Genomic DNA, 24,540 nt, shown 5'->3' on the forward strand with positions numbered 1-24,540 from the left:
CAGCAGCTCCCATTGGCCTGGAGCAGCGAACCATGGCCAGTGGGAGCCGCGATTGGCCGAACCTGCGGACGCGGCAGGTAAACAAACCGGCCCGGCCCACCAGGGGCTTTCCCTGCATAAGCGGCGAAACAAGTTTGGGAACCACTGCTCTAGAGAATCAGGCACATCTGGTAGTAACTAAATAATAAATGGCACCCATCAGGCTGGCTGTGCTAGGAGTGACTCAGAACAGGGAGGCTGTTGGCAAAGCACCAGGGTATGAAGACCGTAAAGAATTAAACTGGGCCCTGCCCATGGAAGCTGGAGACAGACTCTCGGGGCCTGATTCTCCATTGCCAGGTAGGTGGTGGAGTTGCTGACATCAGGGCAAAGTGGTTGTAAGATGCTCCCACTGATTAAATAGTGTGTTATCCCCCACTTTGTAAAGGTGTGAATGGTGACCAAGGTGCACGGCAGTGGAGAATCGATCCCTGTGAGTGTTCCCAGCACACAGGGACTGTGCCATATCCCTGTCCTGGCAAAGCCACTCTAGCCCTGTCAAACTCCACCCTCCCAGTTGCGCTCGGCAGGTTTTGTGTTTGTTTTAAATGGGAGGATCATAGAGCTTTGGTTTCTGCAGCATCACTGAGGACCAGATTCTGCCCAGCCCTGGGGCAAGGAGCTACCCCCACCCCTGAACACCTGTGCAGAGGCTGGCCAGCATCCCACCTAGTGCCCATGTCAAGCAGTAGCTATCTAAAAAGAGCTGGGGGGGGGGGGAGGACCCATGGCTCTGTTTCTCTCCCCACCCCCTACCTTGGCATTGGCTTGTGGAGGTGCTGTGGTGTGGAGTGGAAAGCATACTGCACCCCTCTCCAAGGGAAGCAGGACTACCGCCCTGATCTATGAACCGTGGAAACCTGCAGGAGGAATTCTGGGTCCAGCAATGCAACCCCTTTGCAGCCCTCTCTGGTGCCCTGAGTGTGACTGTCTGCATGGGGAATGCAAGGCAGAGGTTTGCAGGATATTTGCAGTAACTGCCCACACCAGAGTTGGGTGAGAGAGAAGAGGGGGCAAGCAGTAGAAGATTTCCACCTCCGCCCACCTGTCTGTCTCCTGCACAGAGGCATCTGTCTGACAGGGCAATTTCCTGCAATATCTTAGGAAGACCTTACTGTATTACATACAATCCTGACCCACAATGATACATACAAGTAACCTCTCGGGGGGCAGATGTGACAGATGAGAGACATGGGAATTCAAAAGACTGTACTACAAATGTGCCAGACAAATCTGGACTTTTTGGACAATAAGTGGAAAGAGGATTTCCTGGGGAATTCCTAGGGTGAGGTGAATGCAAATTTCTCATTTCAATTATGCAAAAACTCAGCCTTTCAAAGCTGTGCCCTGAGGAGAGGATCCCTGTCTGATGATTACCTTTTACACAAGGTCAAGATCAGCTCAGGCCTTTGTATAAAGAAATGGCTGATCTGTGCAGTGTCTGGTCCGGTGCTGGATTTATGACAGATGAACTTGTAACCAGTTGTGGGGTTTGACGGACTAAAACCTACCAGAGCCACAGGTTGATTTGAAGTGACTTCTGCTAAACTTTCTAGTGTGTCTTTATTGTTGCAATGCTGTCACCTTAAGAATAAAGGTGCTTGCTTGGAAGGAGCTGTATGGTAACTTATAACTTTGGGCAATACATGGGTCATAGCCCTCGGAGAAAAGCAAAGTGCAGGCACTGGCCTATTTGGACAGTCTGGCTTGCTGGGGATGTTGCAGTGTAATCCATGGAGCTTTGCAGCCTTAAAACCCTGACGGGGATGGAGTGAGACGTGGGTCTTCACCCAAGACAGGTGACCGCTACGAGCTGGAAGTCTAAAGCGCCTACCCTGGAAGGACCACAGAGGGGGAATATAGGTGCAGTCGCTCTGAACTGTGACAGTGTCATGGGAACATTGTGGGATTATCAGGGCCCAGTGCTCAGCAGCAGGTATGGCGGGGAAGAGGGTGAACTACTGGCTGGTGGAGGCTGCACATTGCATAACAAATGGAATTGATTAAATGACTTGATTTTTACCCAGGGAACGGCAGGGGAGTGTGTGTGTGTACATGGGGCGTTGGGAGCTGCCTTCATCCCTTTGCTGCCCTCTTCATTAGTAATCATTGTAACGATCTAGGTTCAGGCCAATGTAGGACATTCCGCTTGAGTATGGACAGAGAAATTCCAGGATGACTGCCATAGTTTTACGCAGCCAGGCTAAAATTACCTGGATAGAATATTTCCCAATCCCTAAATCAGATTATTATTGTGATTTATGGTCGGTCCTTCAAGTACTGCAAGCTCAACAACCAGTACTCCTGTCCCATTGCCTCCCGCTGGGAGGGGCTGGAACTGGAGTATCTATGAGCTTCCCACGTTCCTGCAGTGACTTCTGCTCTGGGCCACTGGAAAGAGTCCTGCTGAGTTCCCCACAGTCAGTGGTCTGATGTCATTCCCTACAGTGATTCCCGTTGATACAAGATGGCACCGAAATAACTGAATTTGCTTGCTCGAGTTCTTCTTTGCACATGCTGCGGGATGAATGACGACGGGCAGAGCTGAAAGCGATGTGAGTGCTTAGAGAGGGCCAGGCTGAGACAGTGTCATCAGGTGAGGATTCCCAAATGTCTCTGTCTTGTCTGAAAAACCTTCACGGCTGCCTGGCTTCCCAGCTCTTAGCTGTGTGACTGCAACGCAGCGTGTGTAATTCGGAACTCTATGGGTAAAGCTGTCAATAATTACGCTAATTTCGTTCTTTATGGCAAGTGCTTGGAGCACCACGCTTGTGGGCACCGTAACTTTGCTAGGAAGCAGCTGAAGCATCCCAGCTCCCTCGGGACATGGGGCACATGTAATGCCAGCATGTGGCTTTACAGCTATAGCCTACTGTGCCATTTACAGCCAACAGCTGGTCGGGGTGCACTGTGGACACCTGCTCTGCTGCAGCCCTCCCCATAGAATCCCTCTCTGACTGGCAGGAGCCCTGCGGTTTAGGATGCCCCTGCTTGCGTCTCTGCAACCCGCTGCTGCGCTGGCTGGGATTGGGACCTACGCCGTCCCATACCATGTTACGTGTTTTCCAAGCTCCTTAGGTCTTTGTGTTTGCCTGCTTTCATTTTATAGCCTAGCGCAGTCTGCTGCAGCCGTTCCTACAGCTTAGACCCTGCCTCCGGATCCTTAGGTGTCCTTGTAACTAGAAACCTGATCTGATTTTAACTGAGATTGGAAATTGTGCACCGCCTTCCTATTACTTGCCTAATGTCTATAATCCAGAGTTTTGTGCTGCCGGGTACCCATATGGGAAACAGAACGAAGAGCTCAGCCACCCATCTTGTTTCTATTTATCCCTTTACGTGCCTGGGGGTCTGATCCTGCGGGGTGCTGAGCCCCATCCCCTCCTCAACTTAGCTCCCATTGACTTCAAGGGCAACTGAGGTGCTCGGCATCTTCAGGGTGTGTAGCAGAGTGGAGGGGCATCGATTGCACTCTGTGTGTATCTATCTGCTAAGCAATAGGCCAGCAGAAGATGGTAGCACCGTCTATCCCCACCTCCCCTGGAAGGCAGTGTGCTTCGTGGGGTTGAAGAGGCAGTCAGCGCGAAGTAACTTAGAACTTTAAACCCTTTCATTGCAAACCCCCATTTTTAGATGCTTATAACCTTTGGAAAGAAATTACCCCCTGGGTGGGCATTTTTCATGCTGCTTCTCAGCCCGTGGGGGGTGTTTACGGTTTTCCCAACTGTTGGTTGGCTGCTAGTGAGCTGGCTGATTGGAGGGGCAGGATGGGAGTGGAAGGCTTTCTGTGCGCTAATGGCCTACCACAGCTAACCCTTCCTGACCTGAGGAGCCCTCCGTGTCCCACTGACACCAATGGGACGTCTGGCGAGGGAGGGTTTGCAGGGTCAGGCATTCAGCAAATGGTGCAAGTACCTTTTGGGGCTTGGATAACTGAACTGTCCCACGTGGGCTGGTAGGAAGAACACTGCCTTTGCCCATCCTGCATGCAGCAGGGTCTGACCCCCAGCACCGCTAACTGAGCTGAAGCAGCACCTTGCGCGCACGCTGGACGGGGTTTTCCTTAACAATGTAAGGCCCAACCTTGCGAAGTGCTGCGTGCCCTCCACTCCCACTCAGGTCACAGGGGCAGCCCGGCGCACTGCAGGAACAGGCCCTACTGGCCAGATTTTTAAAGGAGCTCAGCCCGCTTACTTGGGGACAGATTTTCAAAGAGCTCTAAACGGCTGGCGCTGGGCTCTTCTGAAGATCTGTCTCCGAGTGTCCTCATGGGAGACGCCGGGGGCGAAGCACTCCTTAAAATCTGGCTCTTTTTCAAATGAGGTTCGCTCCCATTTAAATATCTAGTCCAATACGTCGGTGCTGAGCCCTTGGAAATCTGGCCCTGAGCTCTTTCAATAACCTGGGGTCCCAAGAGCCCACTCCTGCAAAGGAAGCTGGCTGACTTAAATGGGAGTCGTGCACACAGAGGGCTCGCAGGGTATCTATCTAGAGGTACCTGCGTTTAGCTAAACGTCTGACTGATTGCATGTGCGCACAGGAACACTGAATCTGCAGAGCCCCAGAGATATTCGGGAGATTGTAGAACTATAGCTGGAGCCCCACACATCTGCCTCTCACCACCCCACCGTACAATTCATTGTTCAGTCTGATGTGCAGTCATTTGATTTTTCCTCCCCCTTAAATAAGGAACTCTAGAGTATCCTGCTGGCACTAATGCAGTGGTAGGATAGGCACACAAATCAGAGGGCTTGACCCTCCACTCCATTATACCAGTTTTACATGGATGTAGCTTATTTGTGTGGCCAGACCATGTTAGTGAATGCATGCCAAGGGCCTGCATGATGAACACTGGCCTGTAATCACGGGTGGATTTCCTAGATGCACCTGCATTTGTCCACCCATTTGTACACAAACATCCATGCACATTGTGGCCGAGTTTACTATTGCTGTGGGAGGGAATTTCCTGACTTCTCTGCACTCAACACACACACTCTAATGATGCTTTTTTTTAATGACTTCTAAATAAATTTATGGGATTATTTATGTGTCACTCCAAGGGAGTAGGTTAGCTGGTTCTAGAGAACTACAGATCCTAAGCCAAACCCAACGGAGATTGGAGTGGCATTGGTCAGTTCAATAAGCTCATTCCTGGGTCAACTTTTTCTCCCAAAGGGATCATTGTATTAGTGGGCTTCACCTTTTTGGGGCACTGCAGATCTCTAGCGAGGTTCATCAGCAGGTCGTGGGAAATGGGGTCCACCAAGTTGAGGAAAGTAGCATTCTTGTAGAGCACTTCACTGAGGCACGTACCTTCCAATCCCAGGTCCTAGGAGAGAACACAGGCAGTTAGACTCCATTCTTCAGGGCCCCCTTACAGTTGCTATGTTTTAAAAAAAACATAGCGTGAAAGCCATAAAACAACCATGCTAGGGCCCAAGAAAAACAGATTGAGTAATGGAGGAGGCTGCCTAACAATGGTGGAGCAGAAATATATTGGATACAGGCACTACTGTGATGGGGGCCCTTTAAGTATCTGGATGAATGGCTGGATAAAACAGATTGAATGGACAGAGCTGGGTTGGTCTAGATCAGGGGTTCTCAAACTGGGGGTTGGGACTCCTCGGGGGTCACGAGGTTATTCCAGGGGGGGATTGCGAGCTGTCAGCCTCCACCCGAAACCCCGCTTTGCCTCCAGCATTTATAATGGTGTTAAATATATAAAAAGTGTTTTTAATTTATAAGGGGGGTCAAACTCAGAGGCTTGCTATGTGAAAGGGGTCACCACTACAAAAGTTTGAGAACCACTGGTCTAGATTGGAGATTGTCTGTCTACCGTATGAGGGGTAGAAAAGGTTTCACTCTATTAGCCAAGGAAAGGTGAGTCACTCCATTACCTGCGGGAGCCCACAGAAAAGCTCCCAGCTACTCCAGCTCTGCCCTGTCCCAGCAAGAGTCCCCGTAGGAATGGTGCAGGAGCACCGGCACTGAGAGAGCTGAGAGCTAGTTCAGCCGCAGCCTTTTCTGGGGGAGTGAGTGCCTGAGTCAGAGGCTGGACAGGGCTACCTAAGCAGCAGCAGTGAGATCCTTAAAACTGTAGTGCTGAATCTATTTGTAGTTTTGTCCCCTAGAGCTCTCGCAGTATCAACGGAGAAGCAGCAGCCTGCTTCTCTCCTCTCAGCATCCCTGGCACAAGCCCTGGTCGGGACGATGGTCCCGAAGCTCACCTGTGGGCTTAGGGTATCCTGTGACGCTAACCAGGAACATCAGGAGAGCCTGGGAGACTGTTTGCAAACGAAAAGTCTCCTGGGTGGTGGTGGGGGTGACAGGATGAATCATGTGACGATCCACAGGACCAAGCTTTGGGAGGCTTTTCTATGCTAGGAGGGAAGGCGGAAGTCCCCATGGGACCCAAGGGAAACTCGGGTATGGCAAAGGTAAATAGAGATGCCATGAGGCACCGGGAAGGATGAGAAACTGAGGAGAAGAGAGGAAATCTGGCCAGGAAACAAGCACTCAGCAGAACATGCTCTGAGGAGGATGAAGGCAGGAGTGGCAGGGAGCTGACAGGGAAGGGGGAGGAATGAGAGAAGTCCCATGGGGGAGGAACGATGCTGGGGTTTGGTTCCATCGACATGGAGGATTCAGCTGAAGGAATAAACAAGACATCTGCTCAATCTGAGCATTGCTGCCAGGAGACATGAGCCAGCAAATGGGTGTCCCATGTGCTCTCCTTACTCTGCTGAGTCTGTGCTTAATACAGCGCAGGGTGAAATCAGCAGCCCTGAAGGAAGGAGCTGTGTGCGTGCACGTCCCCAGGGGGACAGAGCCATGGGAGAACTGGTGTATCTTGACCCTAGACAGCAGCAAGAGAAAAAGCAACACCCCTCCCCCACCCCCTCTCCCCAAGCAGAGAGCAGGATACTGAAGAGTCACTGGCTCCAAATCCAATGAAGAGAGGAAGACGAGATCACGTGCACTAGAGACGCAGTTGAGTGCATGTTAGCTCATCTTCTGTACATCGATGATTCATACAGGAGTAGGATATCCCCAAGCAAACTGAGCAACATCATTTATGGGTCAACAACATAAGAATAAGCTGCCACACAGGGCTATTGATACGGACACCTAGGCACGGGCTAGGAACGCATCAGAGCATCATGCCAGCACCTGGCTTGACCATAACACTTAGGGGAAGTTGGCACAGGCTCTGTAGTCCTTTTCTCACCCTCCTAAATACAGCGTGAAGTACAAAGCTGTGGGAAGGGGGGCATGGCTGGAAACACTGCAGCCGTAATAAACACTCAGGTTCAGCAGCACCCTTTGGAGCTGTCCAGTTAAAGAGGAATCTGCATTCCCGGTGAGAGGCTTGGAAATAACGTAGCTGTAAATAGTCCCTTCAGATTGAGAACCGCTGGTGTAGACTATCAAACTGTAAGTCGGGACCCCATTTTAATGGGGTCGCCAGGGCTGGCTTAGACCTGCTGGGGCTTGGGGCTGAAGCCCGAGTCCTACTGCCCAGGGCCAAAGCTGAAGCCCAAGGGCTTCAGCCCTGGGTGGTGGGGCTTAGGTTACAGGCCCTCTGGCTGGGGCTGAAGCCCTTGGGCTTCGGCTTTGATCCATACCCTGCGCAGGGAAGTGGGGCTCGGGCTTTGGCTCCCCCACCCGGAGCAGTGGGAATCGGGCGGACTCAGGCTTCGGTCCCCCTCCTGGGGTCGTGTAGTAATTTTTGTTGTCAGAAGGGGGTCGCGGTGCAATGAAGTTTGAGAACCTCTGGTCTATACGTTTTCAGCCCAGAAGCATTTGTTAGTCGATCCTCACCCCTTGCCCCCCGAATATATTGTTTTAAAGAGTTTGGTTTGTGACTAGCAGACAGGACAGACCTATGGTTTTGACCCATTTACATTTTTATGTTCTATTAACTTAATTATAGTGGGCCTGATCCTTGGCTGGTGTCAATCCGTGTAGCTCACCTGGGCCCGATCCTCTGCGGGTGTAGACTGGTGCAGCTCCCCGACGTCAATGGAGCCGTGCGCATTGACACCCGCAGAGGAGCTGGCTCCTGGTTTTTAAAATGGCAGCTTGCAGTGGCTAATGGAGCTGTCCCAGTGCTGACACCCAAAGCCCTGCTTGGCCTGTGTCATGGTAATGGAATAGAGCCAGTCAAAGCACTGCCCACCTCCCTTTGCACGTACTGGCCCTGAAAGTATAAAATTACAAAACTGCCAGGTAAACATCCAGGCGTAGAGCATGGCTGTCAGAAGCCTGCACTGGAGGCAGGAAGGGGTGGGCACACTGCAGCAGCAGGAGGAGAAATAATTACCCATGAGGCTCTGGGGGGGCAAGGCATCTGCTCCCTCTGCCCTGGCTCATCTCTGCTGCTCAGTGCCCGTGAGGGGGTGGTCACAGCCACCCCCTTGCCCTGTCCCCTTTGAGATGGCCAGCTCCAACACCCCTGCTAGGCTCCTTGAGCTGCCCCATCTCCTTGCAGCCCAGCACAGGGACAGTTTTTGTAGTTCCAATGTAGGGTCTGAAATGAAGTTGAACCCCTTAATAGTGGACAAGTGAATCTCACTCCCTCCAAACAGCCGCCAGACCCCCACCTGTGCCCATCGCTCTGTGGCTCTTGCGTGCCTGTTGTTGTTAATGTAAGCCCGTCTGTATAATGTGGGATGTCCCGTGACAGACTGGAGCTGAGGGTTGTAATATACAAGGTAAGGAAGGTGGAAGCCGATGCTTCCATGTGCCACACCCATTCAGGGCAGGAAGAGAGGAACGGTTGGAAGGGCAAAGCAGAAGCTAAACGGCTAACAGGCTCATGAGACTCTCTTCAGTTAATTGCTGGCCAGGCAATTGTTTTGCCACCAATGCTATTGACCAAGCTAGGACGGCAATAATGCTATTTCTGTCCCATGGCCCTGTCGACGGTTAGCCACGGAACGGCACAATAACAATTCTACTAAATGAGATTACAAAGCACAGCGGGCAGTAGGTAGTCGTTAGTATAAGTGTTGGCTGGATTCTCTCCACTTGACTCAGCCATGATAATTACTATGTCCAATTTCTGTGTGTCCATCCACACAGCATGGGTGTGTGAGAATGAACCTATATCCTTTACGGTAGGTTATTGCCCTAAGACACAAACAACTGGCAATCCTGAGACAGGGACCAGGGGAAAAAGTGAGGTAAAGGGAAATGTTAGTGAGTAACCGGCTCTTCTCAGATAAATTGCAGAAGTGGGAAGGATGGGGGGCACGTGGCTTAGCATAGAGTTGCCAACACTGTACATCAAAAATAAGGGACTGTATTCTTAGCACCCCCGCCCCACCCCTTCTCCCAATATTATTATTTATTTATTAATACTAAGCAGTGTTCACCTACGTTTGCCGGGGTATTTCTTGCTGCTGCTTGCAGCACTCAGCAACTCCTGATCTTGTTGTACAGAGATGAAGAAATAAGGGACATCCCTTCTAATAAGGAACTATTGGCAGCCCTATAGCTGGACCCAAAAGAAACTGTCAGGCCATGTGCAAAGGAAGGTTTCAAAACGACCTTCCACTCCAGATGGCCGGATGACTCAACATGAAAATCCCAGCTACCCTCTAATGACCCTTCTGGAGACTTCAAGATCTGAGAGGGGTTTAAATCTTTGTCTGGGTAAAAGATCCTGAGCACCATAGGAAATGACACTCTGTAATTCCAGCCTCTGGCAAAGCCTACAAAAGTCCCTTCTTGTCACATCACCACATTTCAGAAGCAAGTTGCAGACTATTTCCCCCCCTCCCCCGCAAGCTTCTTGGAATAATGTCTCTCATGCCCTCTTAGACCTCTGTCTGCATGAACCGCCCCTTCCCCCCACCCCACAGGATTTCTGTAGAACACGTCCTCAAAATGATTTAAAGTAAAGGAACGGAAATATTGTATTTATGCCAACACAAAGACGAATGTATTGAGCCCATATGTTAAGGAGGTAGGTGGTAGTGTAAATTCTACGGCAAGGGGACACACTGAAATTAAGAAGCTACAATGTTAGGTCCCAATTCTGCAAATTCTTGCTCGTGAAAGTGCTATTTACTCATGTGAGTAATCCCTCGAGTAAGGTTACTCATGTGAGCAAATGTTGTAGAATGAAAAAAAATACTCTTTACACAATGAATCTATGGAACTCTCTGCTACAGGATAATTATTATATTGTAGTGCATAGAAGCCCTAAACGCATTAGTTTAGGCGCTGCACAAATATGACAGGTGGCCCCCGCCCTAAGCGTTTACACTTTAAGTAAGTTTACTAATCAGTCTTATGTTGCACGTTTCAAATGAGGATTAGACAATTATCTGAACAAGAATGACACCTACTAGGATAAGAAATTGTAAGGGTTTTCAGTCCTCAGAAGCTGCCCACCCATTGGGGTCAGGGAGAAGTGTCCCTCTATGGTACAGAATACAAACTTAGGTGCAGGGGGCGGCCCTTGTGCCTGCATTGATCCTGTCTGTCTGTGACAGGACACCAGAGTGGATGGACCTGTTCCAGGACAGTAATAGTTGTGTCCTTATGATCAATTTGGCACAGCATTGTCTGTATATTCCCTTTTATTTCCTGAATGGAGACAGACAAGAACAAGTTTGCCTGTGATCCACTGACCCGCTAACCTCTCCTTCCCTGACTCGATTATCCTCAAACAGACATTCAGAATCCAGGGCAGGGGCAGTCAATAGGCAGACCACGGGCCAAATCCAGATGTTTTTGGATGGACCCTGAAATCTTTACTTACTATTATCATTATTTTTGGTTTTGTGTTTTCTCTGGAGTCTGGACCTTGACTTTACCTTGTTCATTTGGACCTTGACCCCCAAAAAAATAGACTACCCCGATCCAGAGCCTGCACCCCAGGCTCCTCGGTAGCCCATTCTGATAGAATCAACAGGCAGTATTAATTTATGGAAGGGGGCTGACTCTCTCGTTAGTCTCTGGCATAAAATGGCCTTGATTAGTAGGTAGCTTTCCAAGGTCCTTGCCTGGAGGAGTTTGGGTCATGGATTTTTGGCTCTAAAATCCCTAACTGCACAGATTCAGTTGTGTCCCCAGTGGTTACGGTCATTTAACTCCCACTCACCCCCTCTTTCTAAGGGATCTGGTTAAACTCGCCTCCTCCCCCACACCGAGACTTGGTAAGATGCTAGTGACAGATGCATGTCTTGATGTCTAGCCTTCAGCGCTCCCGTGCCTCTAGCCATCCTTCGTGCCACTAGTGATGTATGGAACAAAGAGGCTGCCTCCCTCTCCCCACGTCCACACCCAAAGTGGGATTGCTGACCCAGCATCTGCATGCCCTGCTAAAGCAGCACAAAGCGCCCAGCCCCTCACACACCCCCTTCCACTGAGCAATCACTGGAGGGCTGTGCACAAATCACCCCAGAAAGGGGCAAATCCGACCCCGCCTTGTAGCTCCGTGGGGAGAGCGTTTGGGGTCGAACACAGCAATGGGGAAAGCGGAAAGGATTCTGCTCCAAATCAGGAGCGTCCCTCTGTGAATAAGGGCCGCGACAGGCTCCGTTCACGGAGGCCGCTCTTGAACTCATTGCAAAAGGTACCATGTGAAAAATTCATTTCAAAATGAGGAAAAATCCGAATCCCTCTCCCCTCCTCATCTCATATTCCTCTCACTGACAGGACCAACGGTTATTGTCTTGCCATAGCCCCAGTTACGCCCAGTTCATAACAGCCCTTCCCAAGATTAACCCCTTCCCTGCTCTGTCATGTTGGAGTGGAATTGCTTTGTTTTTTAGCATCCCTTCCTTTGTTTTTGCATACACCTGCTTGCACTGACACATTGCTTTTTCAGCACAATGTTTTTTTTCCTCCAAGCACTTCTTAACTGGCCTTGCTTACTTTCAAAATTGGTCTATTAGTTGCATGCATTTTCCACTGCTTTTTTTTTTACTGCTTAATTTTGCTTACACTTTCTGTGTGACTTCTTTGCTAGTTTGCACTGCTTCATTTTTGAGTGCTTTATTTTTTTTTTATTTTTTTTTTCATTGGTGTATAGCTTTTCAGCATTTTCCCATGCATTTTTTTCCGCATTGCTTTCTTGCTAGTTAGCATTGTTTTATTTTAGCACTCCTTGTCTGCATTGCTTTGTTCAGCATTTTGCATGCACTTTTTTACACTTTAGTCTTTGCGTGCACTTCTCTTGGCATTGCTTGCTGGGTGCTTTTTTTTTTTTTTTTTTTTTTTTAAATAACTATTTATTTTCCATGCACTTTCCCCCCCCCCCCCCCCCCCCATTGCACTATTAAGTCATTTACCTTTCTGAGCAGTCTGAGAATGTGGACCGCGTGCTCTCTCTTGTGTTCCCGGATGGTCGCCTGGATCTCTCGGATCCATCCCACCCTCCTCACGTAGGGCGCCGGGTGGTTTTTCCTCAGCACCCCGGACAGCTTCTCGGAGTTCAGGATCAGGGAAGCGAATTGAAAGTCCCCTCGGTTAGTCTCCACCCGCCTGTGCGGCTCCTTCCTAGCTAACCTGGGGCACGAGTCTTCTCTAGAGGCGCTCTCCTCCTCCAGGCTGCTTTGTCTGCTCAGCCTGGACCCCATGATGGATCCCCTTGCTTGTACCACCTGCAGCGGGGAGGAGGTGGCTCTGCGCGGGGCTTACCGAGGGGAACCAAACGCTTGGGCAGCAAGAGCGTGAAACTGACCCGCGTGTCAAGGCCAGCGCCTCTGGTTCGCTTTGAACCAGGGGGGCTCTCAAGCCACCAACCTCATAGCAGCAGAAACAACATCTGAGGTGCATTCATCCCAGCTTGCAAAAAACGGGTGGGGGGGGAGAGGGGAGAGCAGGCACATGATTCCCCCCATCAGCCGTTCCCCCTAAATAAATAAATAAATGTTTCCCGAGCAATGCTGCTCTCCCTCCCAAGGGGGTGGGGTGGGGCGGGGCGAGGGGGCTGGTGCTGCTGGTTGACGAAGGAGGCGCTTCGCCTTCGGTTTGTGCGTCTCTGGCTTTCTGCAGCCAATAGAGGCTGGGCGTGTGTGTGTGTCCGAGATCCCTCTGGAAAAGCGGTCTTGCCCCCCCCCGCCCCCCACTCCTCTCCGCCGCCCCTTGCCAAGCGTCGCCGGGTCTTGTTCGGTTTCTGCAAGGCGCATGTGAATTTCCTACGCGAGACACAGCGGCGTCTTTCCTCTGCCCAGTGCGCCCCCAACGTGCGCCCCGCTGCGATTTTGAAACGAAGGGAGAGACCCTGGTACCGTCTTGTATGTGGCGTCTGCCCAGGCTGCTAGGAGCATGTGTGTTTGTCTGCAAGCCCCGTGGGTGGGTAGCGCATACACCGACCGTGGGTAGTAATTAGAGGTTGCAGCAGCAGCAGCATCCATTTGGTCTGGCTTTTTATGCATTCAAGCGTGGTACAGACAGTCTTGTGATTCTAGACCCTTTTAAGCTGCTGCTGGCACCTGGTTGCCCAGAGGGGACATCCCAAGAATGGCTGATTTGTCCTGGCTGCCTTTCACTCTAGAGTATAATTTTCCCTTTCTTAACACATAGCATAAGGCACCCACCAGAAACTCGAGCCCAGACCTTCAGAGTGCCTTGTCAGCCTGGGGAGGGGGACACTATTTTGCAGCGTTTGGATCACCGGGTGTTTATTTTGTTGTTTTATCTTTGCAACTCAGAGAGGAATTCATTTGCCACTTACAAATATGATGAACCCAACCTCTAGGTTAAAAACAAACACGTGAGCTGATCCCAATTTAATAGCCCTTTTCTGGTTCTTTTATCTGTCTGTCTGAACCTGCATAAGATTACCAAAATCTGTCACAAGTGGGAATGTTATATAATACACGTCATGGGCGAGATCAGGTATGCCCGTCCCTACAGCTGTGGGCAGTATTTTCCATCAGTTCAGCTGTTCGAACCAGTGACAGGATTTTTATAAATGCAGACTAGGGGTGAGAATTGTCCTAGTAACAATGGTTTGTAATGGATGCTAGGATTCCGGCATGTTTCCTTGACTGTTGTGGGCAGAGATTTTTTTCTTCCTTAGCCATATCATACTGTAGACGTACTGTCATACATGTCCACCCCTCGCCCTAGGCACTGTACATCAAGGGTACTAAGTTTCTTCTCAGACAAAATCCTCTTTAGCCATAGCGCATGAGGAAAGACGGCTAGAACCCCATTAGCAATAGCTGTGTGGCTAGCAAAATTCTGATCCCAACACTGAGAGAGCCTCAGTCTGACCTTCCAGCATAAGAGCTATTGGAACTTCTCCTTGAGCTGTCTCCTCTGTGGCATGACTTAAGCAGGGAGTACGTGGGAGTGGATAAGAATGTGCCTGGGCTCGGAACTGCTGTGTCTGGACTCACTGCACTGATCCAATGAATGTGCATAAATATATTTACAAGGCTGGGGATTCACTTATTGCCTTATACGTGTGTGCACACGTTGTGTGAGGCTAGTCTCATGCATCTTCTTGCTCCCATTCAAGTACATAAAAGGTTGTTACAAGGAGGTGGGAGAAAAATTGGTCTCCTTAACCTCTGAATATAGGACAAGAAGCTGTGGGCTTAAATGGCAACAAGGGTGGTTTAGGTTGGACATTAGGAAAAACTTCCTAACTGTCGGGTTGGGTAAGCACTGGAATAAATTGTCTAGGGATGTTGTGCAATCTGTCATTGGAGATTAAGAGCAGGTTAGACAAACACCTGTCAGGGATGGTCTAGATAATATTTATTCCTGCCTTGAGTGCAGGGGACTGGACTAGATGACCACTCGAGGTCCCTTCCAGTCCTACGCTTCTTACAAAGGGGCCTCCAGAATGGAAAGCTTAGATAACCCTGGCCTTAGAAACCTCCTTCCCTACTGCTAAGAGAGTCTCCTGGGGGGAAGTGACAGACTGGCTGACCTGGAAGCTGAAGGCCTATCCACAAAGCAAGAACGGTAGCACTGGCTTCTCCATCCTGGCCTAACATAGCCACCTCTATGGGCAAGAGGGGAGTTCAGTATCCAGGCCCAGTCAGACCTTGGCTTCTCTGCTGACACACTGACCAGCTGTCTTAGAATATAATTGTTAGTCTGCAACAAACCATGGCATTTGTAGGGTAGGTTCATCCCTGGGGGAATAGAAGGGGCAATGTCTATTGGAGCAGCCGCACACAAGAGCGATTGCCCCAGGGAGAGAGGGCAGTCTCACCACACATCAGTACAGGGCAGCTGCAACGCCATCTTGGGCTCCATAGAACTCCTGGTCAAGACTGCCTCAGCGGCACTAACCAACACATCACTCAGCTGCCCTCCCCTCCCACACCTTCCGGCCCCATCTACTTTCTGGGCTGTTCTGGCCAGCTCCAGGCCCCTGCTTGAGGGGGCTGCTGGTGTCTTGCATCACTGTGACCCCTTCCAGGTTCACTTTCCGTCACTAGAGGCCTCAGCCAGCCTGGGGTCTGGAGGCAGAAGCGAGTCAGAGCTGAAATGTGCACCGGGAAATAGATCCACTCTGTCACAATATATCTAGGGCTTTGGTTATGCTAGGCCAAATCCGAAGGCCCTTCCTCAGCTTCTACTCAACCCTTACCCCACTAGGACTTTTGCTTGACTGCTGCTGCAGGAGCTCAATCTCTGAAATCAATGAAGTCCCAAGGTGCTGCTCAGTGAGTCCTAACTCAGGCAACCTCCATTTGGAGCGAGTAAATTCTGAGTAAGGATTTCAGGGTTTAGTCTGATGACTTTGAAAAAAACATTGGGTCCAAAACAAAATCGATGGTGGGTCCCCTGGGCTCTGGTTGTGTCTCCAAGGCGTGCGCATTGCCAGCAGTCAGTGGGGAGAGCAGAAAATACTGACAGTAAATGGGAAAGGTCCTAAACTGAGACCGGTGGGTCAGCCTCACCCTGCCTCTCAGAGGCTGGATGGGGCATTTCAGTTCCATGCCTGTCCACTGTGCCTCATTAAAAGGCACCACAGTGGCAGCATTTGTAACTGAGGGATCCGTCGAGTGTTTTTTGTGACTCACTTTCATGCCTTCTCTCCGGGACCCAGGGAATAGGGACCTAGTCTCCAGTTTACACATGCTCCAGGATGCAATCAGTGTGCATTGCTCCAGGGGGGCGGGAGAACAGAAGAGAGTTAGTTACTAAAAGGACGGTACCATTACCAGGATTCATCTTCTGTGTGTTCAACTTGAAAATATCCCACCAGAGAGCAAATCCTCTTAACAAACAGGGGCGCTGTCTGCAGAATGTATTGTCTGTGTGCTTTAAAGTAGGAAACGTAACAGTAGGAATAATAGGCGCTAATTAGAAACACACAGCAAGGCTGGACCACATTTGAGAGAGGGAGTATGGGTGGCTACTGGCTCATTTTGGACTAGGAAGGGCAAACCCTGCTCCCTCGCTCCGTGTGTGTGTGCAAAAGGCCCGCTGGCAGTGGAGCGGGTGTATTTCTGCACCCACAGCGGAAACAAGGAGCAGAGCCCCATTAGGGTTCCCTGCACACTGCTGTACTGGGAGGAGACATTACCGGCCCAGAGATGGTAAGTGCCATGTCCCGTGCCGCAGACTACACAGTGACAGAGGCAAGCCTGGAATTCCAGAGTCCTGGTCCTAGCCCTGATCCCTACGTACTTGACCACATTGCCAACGGGAGCGAGGCTGGCATTAGGAGCCGGGACTGGCTGAGCTGGAATCATAACCCTTCCCCTGGCTGGGAATAAGGAGATGTGTTTGCACTGGTGAAGTGGGGTCTATTACCAGTAGCATTTCTTATGTGTATCTGTAGCATCTAAGAGCCCCTGTCCTGGCCCAGGACTCCTGTGTGGAGGTGCTGTGCAAACAGAACAAAACAACGGCCCCTATCAACAGCATTCCTCTTTGTTCTAGAACCGCTATCTCACATTAAGGGGGACTTTTAGGGGCAAATTCTAATTCAACCCAGCTGCCCCAAAGTGGCCGTAGTGCTGCAAAAGCACCATTAATATGCACCCAAATACAAGTTCCTGCACCATTCTTGCGTCATCCCACACAGGCCATCCCTGCTAGAAGGGCAAATAATCTGTATGGGGGTATGTGCCGAGTGGCCACTGCCAGATCAGGGGAGAAGCTGCTGTCTCCCAAGCGGGAGCTCGGCCACAGACGTCTGCTCTCTCCGCCGGCTTGTTCTCCACTGAGCTCTGCAGGCGGGCTTTTATACTTCCGGGTCGGCGCCGTGACCTCTGAGGGGCGGACGCCGGACCCGGTGGCTCCGCCCACGTTGGTGTTAGGGGAGGTTCGGCCCTCAGCGGGGCTGTGGGGTATCCCACCGCCTCGCTACAAACAGGCTACATAAAAAGCACTAGCAAAGTCAGTACGAACTAAAATTTCATACAATGACTTGTTTATACTGCTCTATATACTATACACTGAAATGTAAGTACCATATTTATATTCAAGTCGATTTATTTTATAACTATATGGTAAAAATGAGAAAGTAAACAATTTTTCGGTACTAGTGTGGCTGTGACACTTTAGTATTTTTATGTCTGGTTTTGTAAGCAAGTAATTTTTAAGTGAGGTGAAACTTGAGGGCACTCAAGACAAATCAGACTCCTGAAAGGGGTCCAGTAGTCTGGAAAGGTTGAGAGCCACTGAACTAAAAGATCTTCTGGACTTGAACTCTCTGAATCTACATACATTCTTGTGTAGGGCTGCTCTTAGCAGTGTGCCTGCATCCTCCGCTCTGCTTTAAAAGCTTTTTGTCAGGGAATTCCTCAGTTCATTTATAAATCATCCTAACATGGGACTGAGCTGAGAAGCAAGAGAGGATGGAGCACGTTCTCCCCTCACTGCTGCCTGAAGGCTGCGGGAGCAGAGCCCTGTTCTTGCGCCACTCCCAAGCCCTGCAGGAGGTGAGCCCCTCTTATGTGGGCCAGAGGAAGTGAGCAGGGGAGGGGCTCCCTACCTGGAGACCTCACAAGGTCTCTGGGTGTAGTGGGAACAGAGAGAGCAAGGCAGTTGTGTGGGCCGCACACCAGGAGGGCATTACCTGTCTCCTGAGGTGCACCTGAGAGAAGACCTATTCCTGAGGAGCAGGCCTTCCCTTGCTAAATGCATCAGCCCCTGGCAAGTGTTTGGAGGTTCACAGGCTGGTCCCTCCACAGACAGAGGGGGCTCATCTGGGCCCGCTCAGCCTCCACCATCCTAACCCTTAGGATACTGATGGGAGGGATCCTTACCCTCTCCTTCCCGCTCTCCTACGGGGGACAGGCGGCTTGCGGGGCCTGCAGTGAGCCTTGGGGGAATACCCTCCTGGGTGCCTTAGGATGCCTTTCAGGGCCGGTCTACACTGTAGTTAGACACCCATGGTAGCTGACTTGGACTGGGGCCATAGGGCTGTTTAATTGTGGTGTAGACGTTTGGGGACCTCCCACGTTGCGGGGACCTACAGCCTGGGCACCAGCCCGAGCCCAAGTCGGCTGGCCCCTGTGGGTTTATAATTGCAGTGTAGACATATCCTCAGAGGCCAACCAGTGTCTGCCCCCTCCGCCTCCTAGGCAAGCCTTAGGAAGCATGTTAGTCGCCATTCAGCAGTAGCTGAATTGCCAGCTGCCCACCCAGCCGAACCAGCATTGGCAGCTCTGATGACCCCACACAGGCTCCTCACGTGAGGCCAGCCACGCCTCTCTGGTTGTGAGGAGGGGTGGAACGCTCCCCATTGCGCCCCCTCAGTGCACCTCTGCCCCTCTACCCGCTGCTCTGCTACGCTCCCCTGTCCCCACTCCTCCTCGGCTTCTACTCCAGCCTCCGCCCTCCTGCCCTGCTCCCCCCACTCTGCTGGTACCCTGCCTGCATCCCTCCTCTGCTGCCCACCCCCTCGCAAGCTCCCACCCGCCCCTGCAGCCCTCCACAGGAAAGGACAGTATGTGACACACTCCCTAATTCCTCTTTGTGCTTTGGGTCAGATGGGAGGAGATAAGCAAAGCAATAAAATGCAATTCAAACAGATAGAGAAACAAATGCCAGGAAACTGGTGGGGGCGGGGGGGGGGGAGGAAGAGAATCTCCCCCTTCCAGCCTCCCAGCGCTCAGGGGTCAGTCTGAGGTCACTTGCATCTTGCTGACTTTCTCTGAACCCCAGGGCTTAGCTGTGCATCTTTCAGGCAGCCTGGGCCTGATCCTCAGCTGTGGCCGAAGAGCACTTGGCAGAGCTGGTGAGCATGCGCGAGAAGGTGCCCTTTGCACTCTCCGACTGGGGCTGCCGCAGCCCTGGCCCGGCCCCCAGTGCAGGTTGGAGCAGCCTGGAAGTTTGCATACTCCAAGGGGAACAGGAAATGAAATCCTGAGGCGTGTGCAGTGTGGCCCAGGTCGTGTTGCTTGGAGGGACCCTCGGTTTCACATTTCCTGGCAGTTGTGCACTCAATTCCTCAACCCCTGCTGTGCAGGAACCTTTGACTTTGTGCTAGATTTCCCTGGGCATTTTAAAAATTGTCTTTTAAAAATATTTTAAAAGAATTAAAAAAAACAAACAACCACCTACCCTGGCGTAAGCTTTCTGCAGCGTTTCCGCCGTTGGATGGAGGAGTTACGGCGCCCTAAGAGAATCCAGCCACCTGAGGCACAGACCTGGACTTAACTCGGAGGGTTAAGGGGGCTCATGCTGCTTTTAGAGTTTAAAGCTGCTCCAGTGCTTAAGATGCATGAAGCCCATAGAGCAGCTTAGTAGCAACGCTGAGCCACCTTAAGCAATTGGTCCCTAAGGGCTCGCCTAGACAGGGCGCTGCCACCAGCATTTTGACCATGTTGTGGAGACCTGATCTGAGCATTAACTCAATGGGAACGAAGTTAGGCCAGCGCTGAGTTAAGGGTTTGAGTGGGCTCAGGGCTAGAGGCTGAGCTGGCTTTGTAAGTAGTTCATTCAGGGCGATGCAGAGCTCCTCCACCGTTCCAAGCAGCCTTCGCTCCTTAACCCACTGACCAACGGATTAGAAAACTTCTAAGGCCTGATCCTGCTTCCCACTGGGCAAAACTCCTCCTAATTCACTGGGAGCTGGCGCAGGCCCACAGGGTGAAATTCACTCTGGGTAGATTACTGAGCCATGGACCTAGGGCCCTGTGCAGCAAGGGCAGGGCAGGAGATGGCTGTCCCCACGGGACAGAAACTGAGTGTGAATTGTAATTACATGCAGCACCAAAATATCATGCTATTTGGTGCTTCAAAAATGCAGGGGAGAGAGGTTAGGGTTGCCAATTTTGGTTGGACGTATTCCTGGAGGTTTCACACCTGACATAATCTTTAATTAAAGATTAATCTTTAATTCTTGGAGACTCCAGGACAATCCTGGAGGGTTGGCAACCGTAGGTGTAGAGAGAGAGATCCCAGTGCCATCCATTAACCACATACACCTCTAAAAGTCTGCAATCCAAGTAGGGACCTTCAGAGAAGGATGAATAACGTTTCTCTGTTGTGTGGGCCCTTTCGTTGCCATATCAACCTGTTTGCAGTTCACTGCAGGCTTGGGAACCCGACCAACTGGCTCTGTTCCTTTCCAAATCAATCTGCTTTTCTCTCAATCTCAAGAGATCCTCTCTTTGAAGAAACTTCTATCAGTTACAAAAAATAGTAAAGCGTTACCACGAGTGAGGCTCAGATTTGCTGACTGGAACAGCATTGCCTACCTGTATGCTGCAGGTGCCTTTGGAGTCACAGCAGGCAGTTTCGTCGGCCCATGCCGCCCCTGGGTTTCGATGAACTCCTGGAACTGCAGTTACTAAAGATGATCTGCTAAGTAGTGAAAAAAGTGGGGCAGGTGGGAGCCCTTTTGTTGCATAAAGGTGCATAAAAGTGGCCTCAACTTTTCTTGTCCTGCTTGTTTTTCACATTAGAAAGCTAAGTTGTGCCGAGGCTCTAGGATGTTAGTGGAATGGAGACAACACCAGAACCGAGAGAGAGACTTAAGGAGGGAAGGGATTTTTGAGTCACATTGTTTAATACCCTCTGTTTTCTGGTAACACCTATTAACTTCAATGACTAGTTAACATTTCGGGTAAGGGTTGTCTTCACCAATCCTTCCGTTAAGCTGTGAGCATTCACAATACACATCCTCGGAGAAGTGCAGTAGGTCCTCCAGCCATGCCAAGGAAGAGCTCAGCTGACACTCCTGATTCACATTGCCAAGGGAAAAAATAAGCAGGACAAAGATACTTCGTGTGTCTTATTTAGCCATCAGAAAGGAACAATAAAGGGTTCCCCTGGAAGGCAATTTTATGATGGTTCCTAGCTCCCATTAGGCAGAGGGAGGAAGCAGTGGAATGGTTGTTTCTGGTTTGCAACAAGTGGGGCCTGACAGAGGACAATAAAGGAGAGAGAGAAATGGATTGACTCCTTTGCAGAGCGCAGACCCCGGAGGGGCTGTGACATCTGGCAATTTCCTGCTATCCCGAACAAACCTTATTGAATTCAGTTTACGTATTGTTAGGCTTCATTTATTAAAAATGCAAATGTTTGTGTGTTCCTGTGGGATTGTAAGGAATGCCTCTCGGGGGAGACCTGACTAATGTGAATCATGGGAAGTGGTATGAGCCTCAAAGGACTATTTTAAACAATGGGCCAAGACAAGTATGAACTTTTAAAGTTAAGTAGCTTTCCCAGGAAATCGCTAGGCGGAGAGGTATGCAAGTGGACTCACTCTGGTTATGCAAGACCTCAATCTATTGCAGTGTCACCCTGAGATGGGAGCCTTTGTCTCCTGATCACCTGTTAAGTGAGGACAGATCAAAAAGGCTCACACTGGACAAAAGAAATAACAGGAGTACTTGTGGCACCTTAGAGACTAACAAATTTATTTGCTACTCTGAAACTGGACAAAAGAGTGTCTCATCGATTAACGAGGGTACTTGTTGTGACCTGAGCCATGACGGTTATCAATTTGTAACCAAGGAAAAACTCTTTGGTGGGGTTTGAAGGACTGTTCTAGTGGAGCTGGGGTAATTGCTGGCAACCTAATGAGCATGCACGTAGGCTCTTCTGTTGTTGGGATCTGTTTTCTCTGTAATGCTTTTACTTTAAGAATAAATGTGCTGGCTTAGCACGAGCTGGGTGGTAACTGAACTGTTGGCCATTTACACTGTTTTAGCGTCTGAGAAAGCAAAGAGCAGATGCTGGCCATGTAGGCAGTCTGCCTTGCTAGGGGCATTCACGCTGTAGGCAGAGGGCTCTGTAGCCTGGAAATACCCCAGTGAGAAAGGGAGAGAGACGCGTGTGTTCACCCAAGATGGCTGATGGCTCAGAAGCCCAGGACTGAGTGCCCTTGGTGGACCTTAGAGAGGAATGCAGGTGCAGTTGCCCCAAACTGTGACAGGATAATACCCCCCCCCCCCTTTCAGCACATATAACCAGATTAGGGCTGCTCCAGCATGGGTCCAGTGCAGGGGGGAGAGTGCCCAGGGGTCCCATGCAGTAGACAGCCATCGCTTGTCTGCAGGCATTGGGGAAGCTAAGGGGAGCCTGGTTAGTTCTGCCAGCAGGGCATGTTTGGGTAGGAGACGCCAGGGTCATGGCCCAGCCCACTCCTTGGCAGAGCTGTGCTGGGGCAGTGCGATCACAACTGCTGGAGAGGTGCCTGCTGCCCCTAGTCTCTGGAGGCGTTCCGCCTTTCAAAGACAGCACCCTGGGCACGTGCAGCTCCTCCCCAGCCCAGCGTGACTGCCTCTGCAGAACCACTGTTGGTTGTTCTATTTATGACTTGTACGGTAGAGCCCAGGAGCCCCCTTTGTGCTGGGACTGTACAAACCCAGAACGAAAGGACCGTCCCTGCCCCATGGAGCTTGCAGTAGAAGTATAAGACCAGAGGCTGGCCTTGGAGCACAAGGAAACAATGAGACCGCTGTTCATAGATCTCCAGGCAAAGGAGAGCTAACAGGAGGGATTTAAAGGGGGCTAAAGAAGCAGCTTTCCTGATGTTGACTGGGAGCTCCTCCCAAGCATACGGAGCAGCATGGGAGAAAGCACAGGTGCTTGTTTGACAAACAGCCCTAGGCTGGCAGCCTGGAAACCAGCAGCCTTGGAAAGGTTCACTTCTGTAGAGCTTTGTCAGCTACTGGCTCCCTTTAACTTCCCTGACCCCTCCAAGTCAGCCTGCTCCTCCTCCTCTACATTACATGCACTCCTAGGTTCTGGACCTTGGGCTCTTCCCTGGGGAGACTAGAGACACCAGGTCAAATTCAGTCCTGGAGTAAATGCCACTGAAGCCAATAGGGTTATGCCTGCTTACCCCCGCACTGAATTTGGCCCATGCTAGCTGCTGTTTTCCCACCATTCATACACTTTCTCTCCTGTGCAGGACACCCCGAAGCATTTGCTAAATGGGTTTTCGCAGATCCCAGCAACATGAAGGTGTAGAACCCTGGCTCCTTTAGGTTTGCAAGAGCAGTGCCGTTAGCTGGAGTGTGAAATGCTCACTTCACCTATTGAGATTGCCCCATGGCCTGGCTGGGGTGAATCCCTTCTACAGGCCCAGCCGTCCCCAGCAAACACTCTGGCATTGTTAATCCCTAGCTCGATTGGGCCTGTCAGTGCAAGCGTCCTTCTTGCTTTTCCAGGTCAAGGCTCTGGTGGAATAACAGCCTTTCGCACACGCATGCAGTGTCTGCCGTTCGCACTGGTCATTTCCTCCATCTGAGCACTATCCTTGCACCCGCCTTCCACAGGTTGGAGAGCCACCATGAACTGAGCCTGCTTCAGCATCGACATTAACCATGTTAACCTTTGGAGTAAAGGGAATTTCTAACGTAGTAACAGCAGAGGCCAATGTACCACCCCGCCACCCCCCCGCCTGCATGTTATAAAAAGTACATTGTCCTCCTGTGCTCAATACAGCTGGCTTACCTGTGCTAGGCAATGTTTGCCTTGTAACATCAGTCACTAAAGGCTCATTCATAAGCATCTTCATCCACATCTTTAAAGGAACTTCTGGAAGAAAGAAAACCGGGGAGGAATGAGAGCAGCTGCAGTAGTCACTGCTGTAGAAGCACCGACCTCCTTCCTCACCACCTGTTTGTGGTATCTCAGCAGAACAGAGCCTAGATAGAAACAGGCGAACTCTAAACCTTCCTTTAGGACAATAGCCATCAACACCCCACTACCCTGACGCTAGCATGTCCTGAGAGGTATCCGTAATGAGAGCTTTCCCTTTACAAAGCACTTTACAACCATTACCTACAGCCCAGTGAAGCAGGGGCAGTAGTACTCTTCCCATTTTATGGATGGGTAAACTGAGGCACGGATGTGACATTGATGTTCGAGGCAGAGTTAGGTTCCTGGCTCCTGGGTGTGACCACTAGACCAGGCCTCAAATGTAATCGCTTATTTTTAAAAAGCGAAATCTCAAGTTCCTTTCTACAAAGAAAAGTTCTGAAGTATACACTCGCGCTCCAAAGCCTGAACAGCTGGCTTCAGGGGGTGTTTGGGGAGGACCTGTTGCAATTCGAGCTGGTTGGGAGGGAATGGGTTTCCATCAGCAAAGCCCAGCTCATCAAA

The 24,540-nt window shown here is 50.7% G+C and overlaps 1 protein-coding gene across 1 annotated transcript in view; it reads right to left on the reverse strand.

The window, feature by feature from the left end:
• Positions 1-12,632, reverse strand: part of LRRC75B (leucine rich repeat containing 75B) — a 33,398-nt gene extending 20,766 nt beyond the window's left edge. Inside the window, exons 1-2 of the mRNA XM_065417965.1 lie at positions 12,345-12,632; positions 5,240-5,368 (exon numbers count right to left, since the gene is read on the reverse strand). Coding sequence (XP_065274037.1) covers positions 5,240-5,368; positions 12,345-12,632 — 417 coding nt within the window. The remainder of the gene's footprint in view (positions 1-5,239; positions 5,369-12,344) is intronic.
• Positions 12,633-24,540: the final 11,908 nt, after the last annotated feature.

This window comes from Emys orbicularis, chromosome 16 (genome assembly GCF_028017835.1).
Source record: "Emys orbicularis isolate rEmyOrb1 chromosome 16, rEmyOrb1.hap1, whole genome shotgun sequence".
Classification (NCBI taxonomy): domain Eukaryota; kingdom Metazoa; phylum Chordata; order Testudines; family Emydidae; genus Emys; species Emys orbicularis.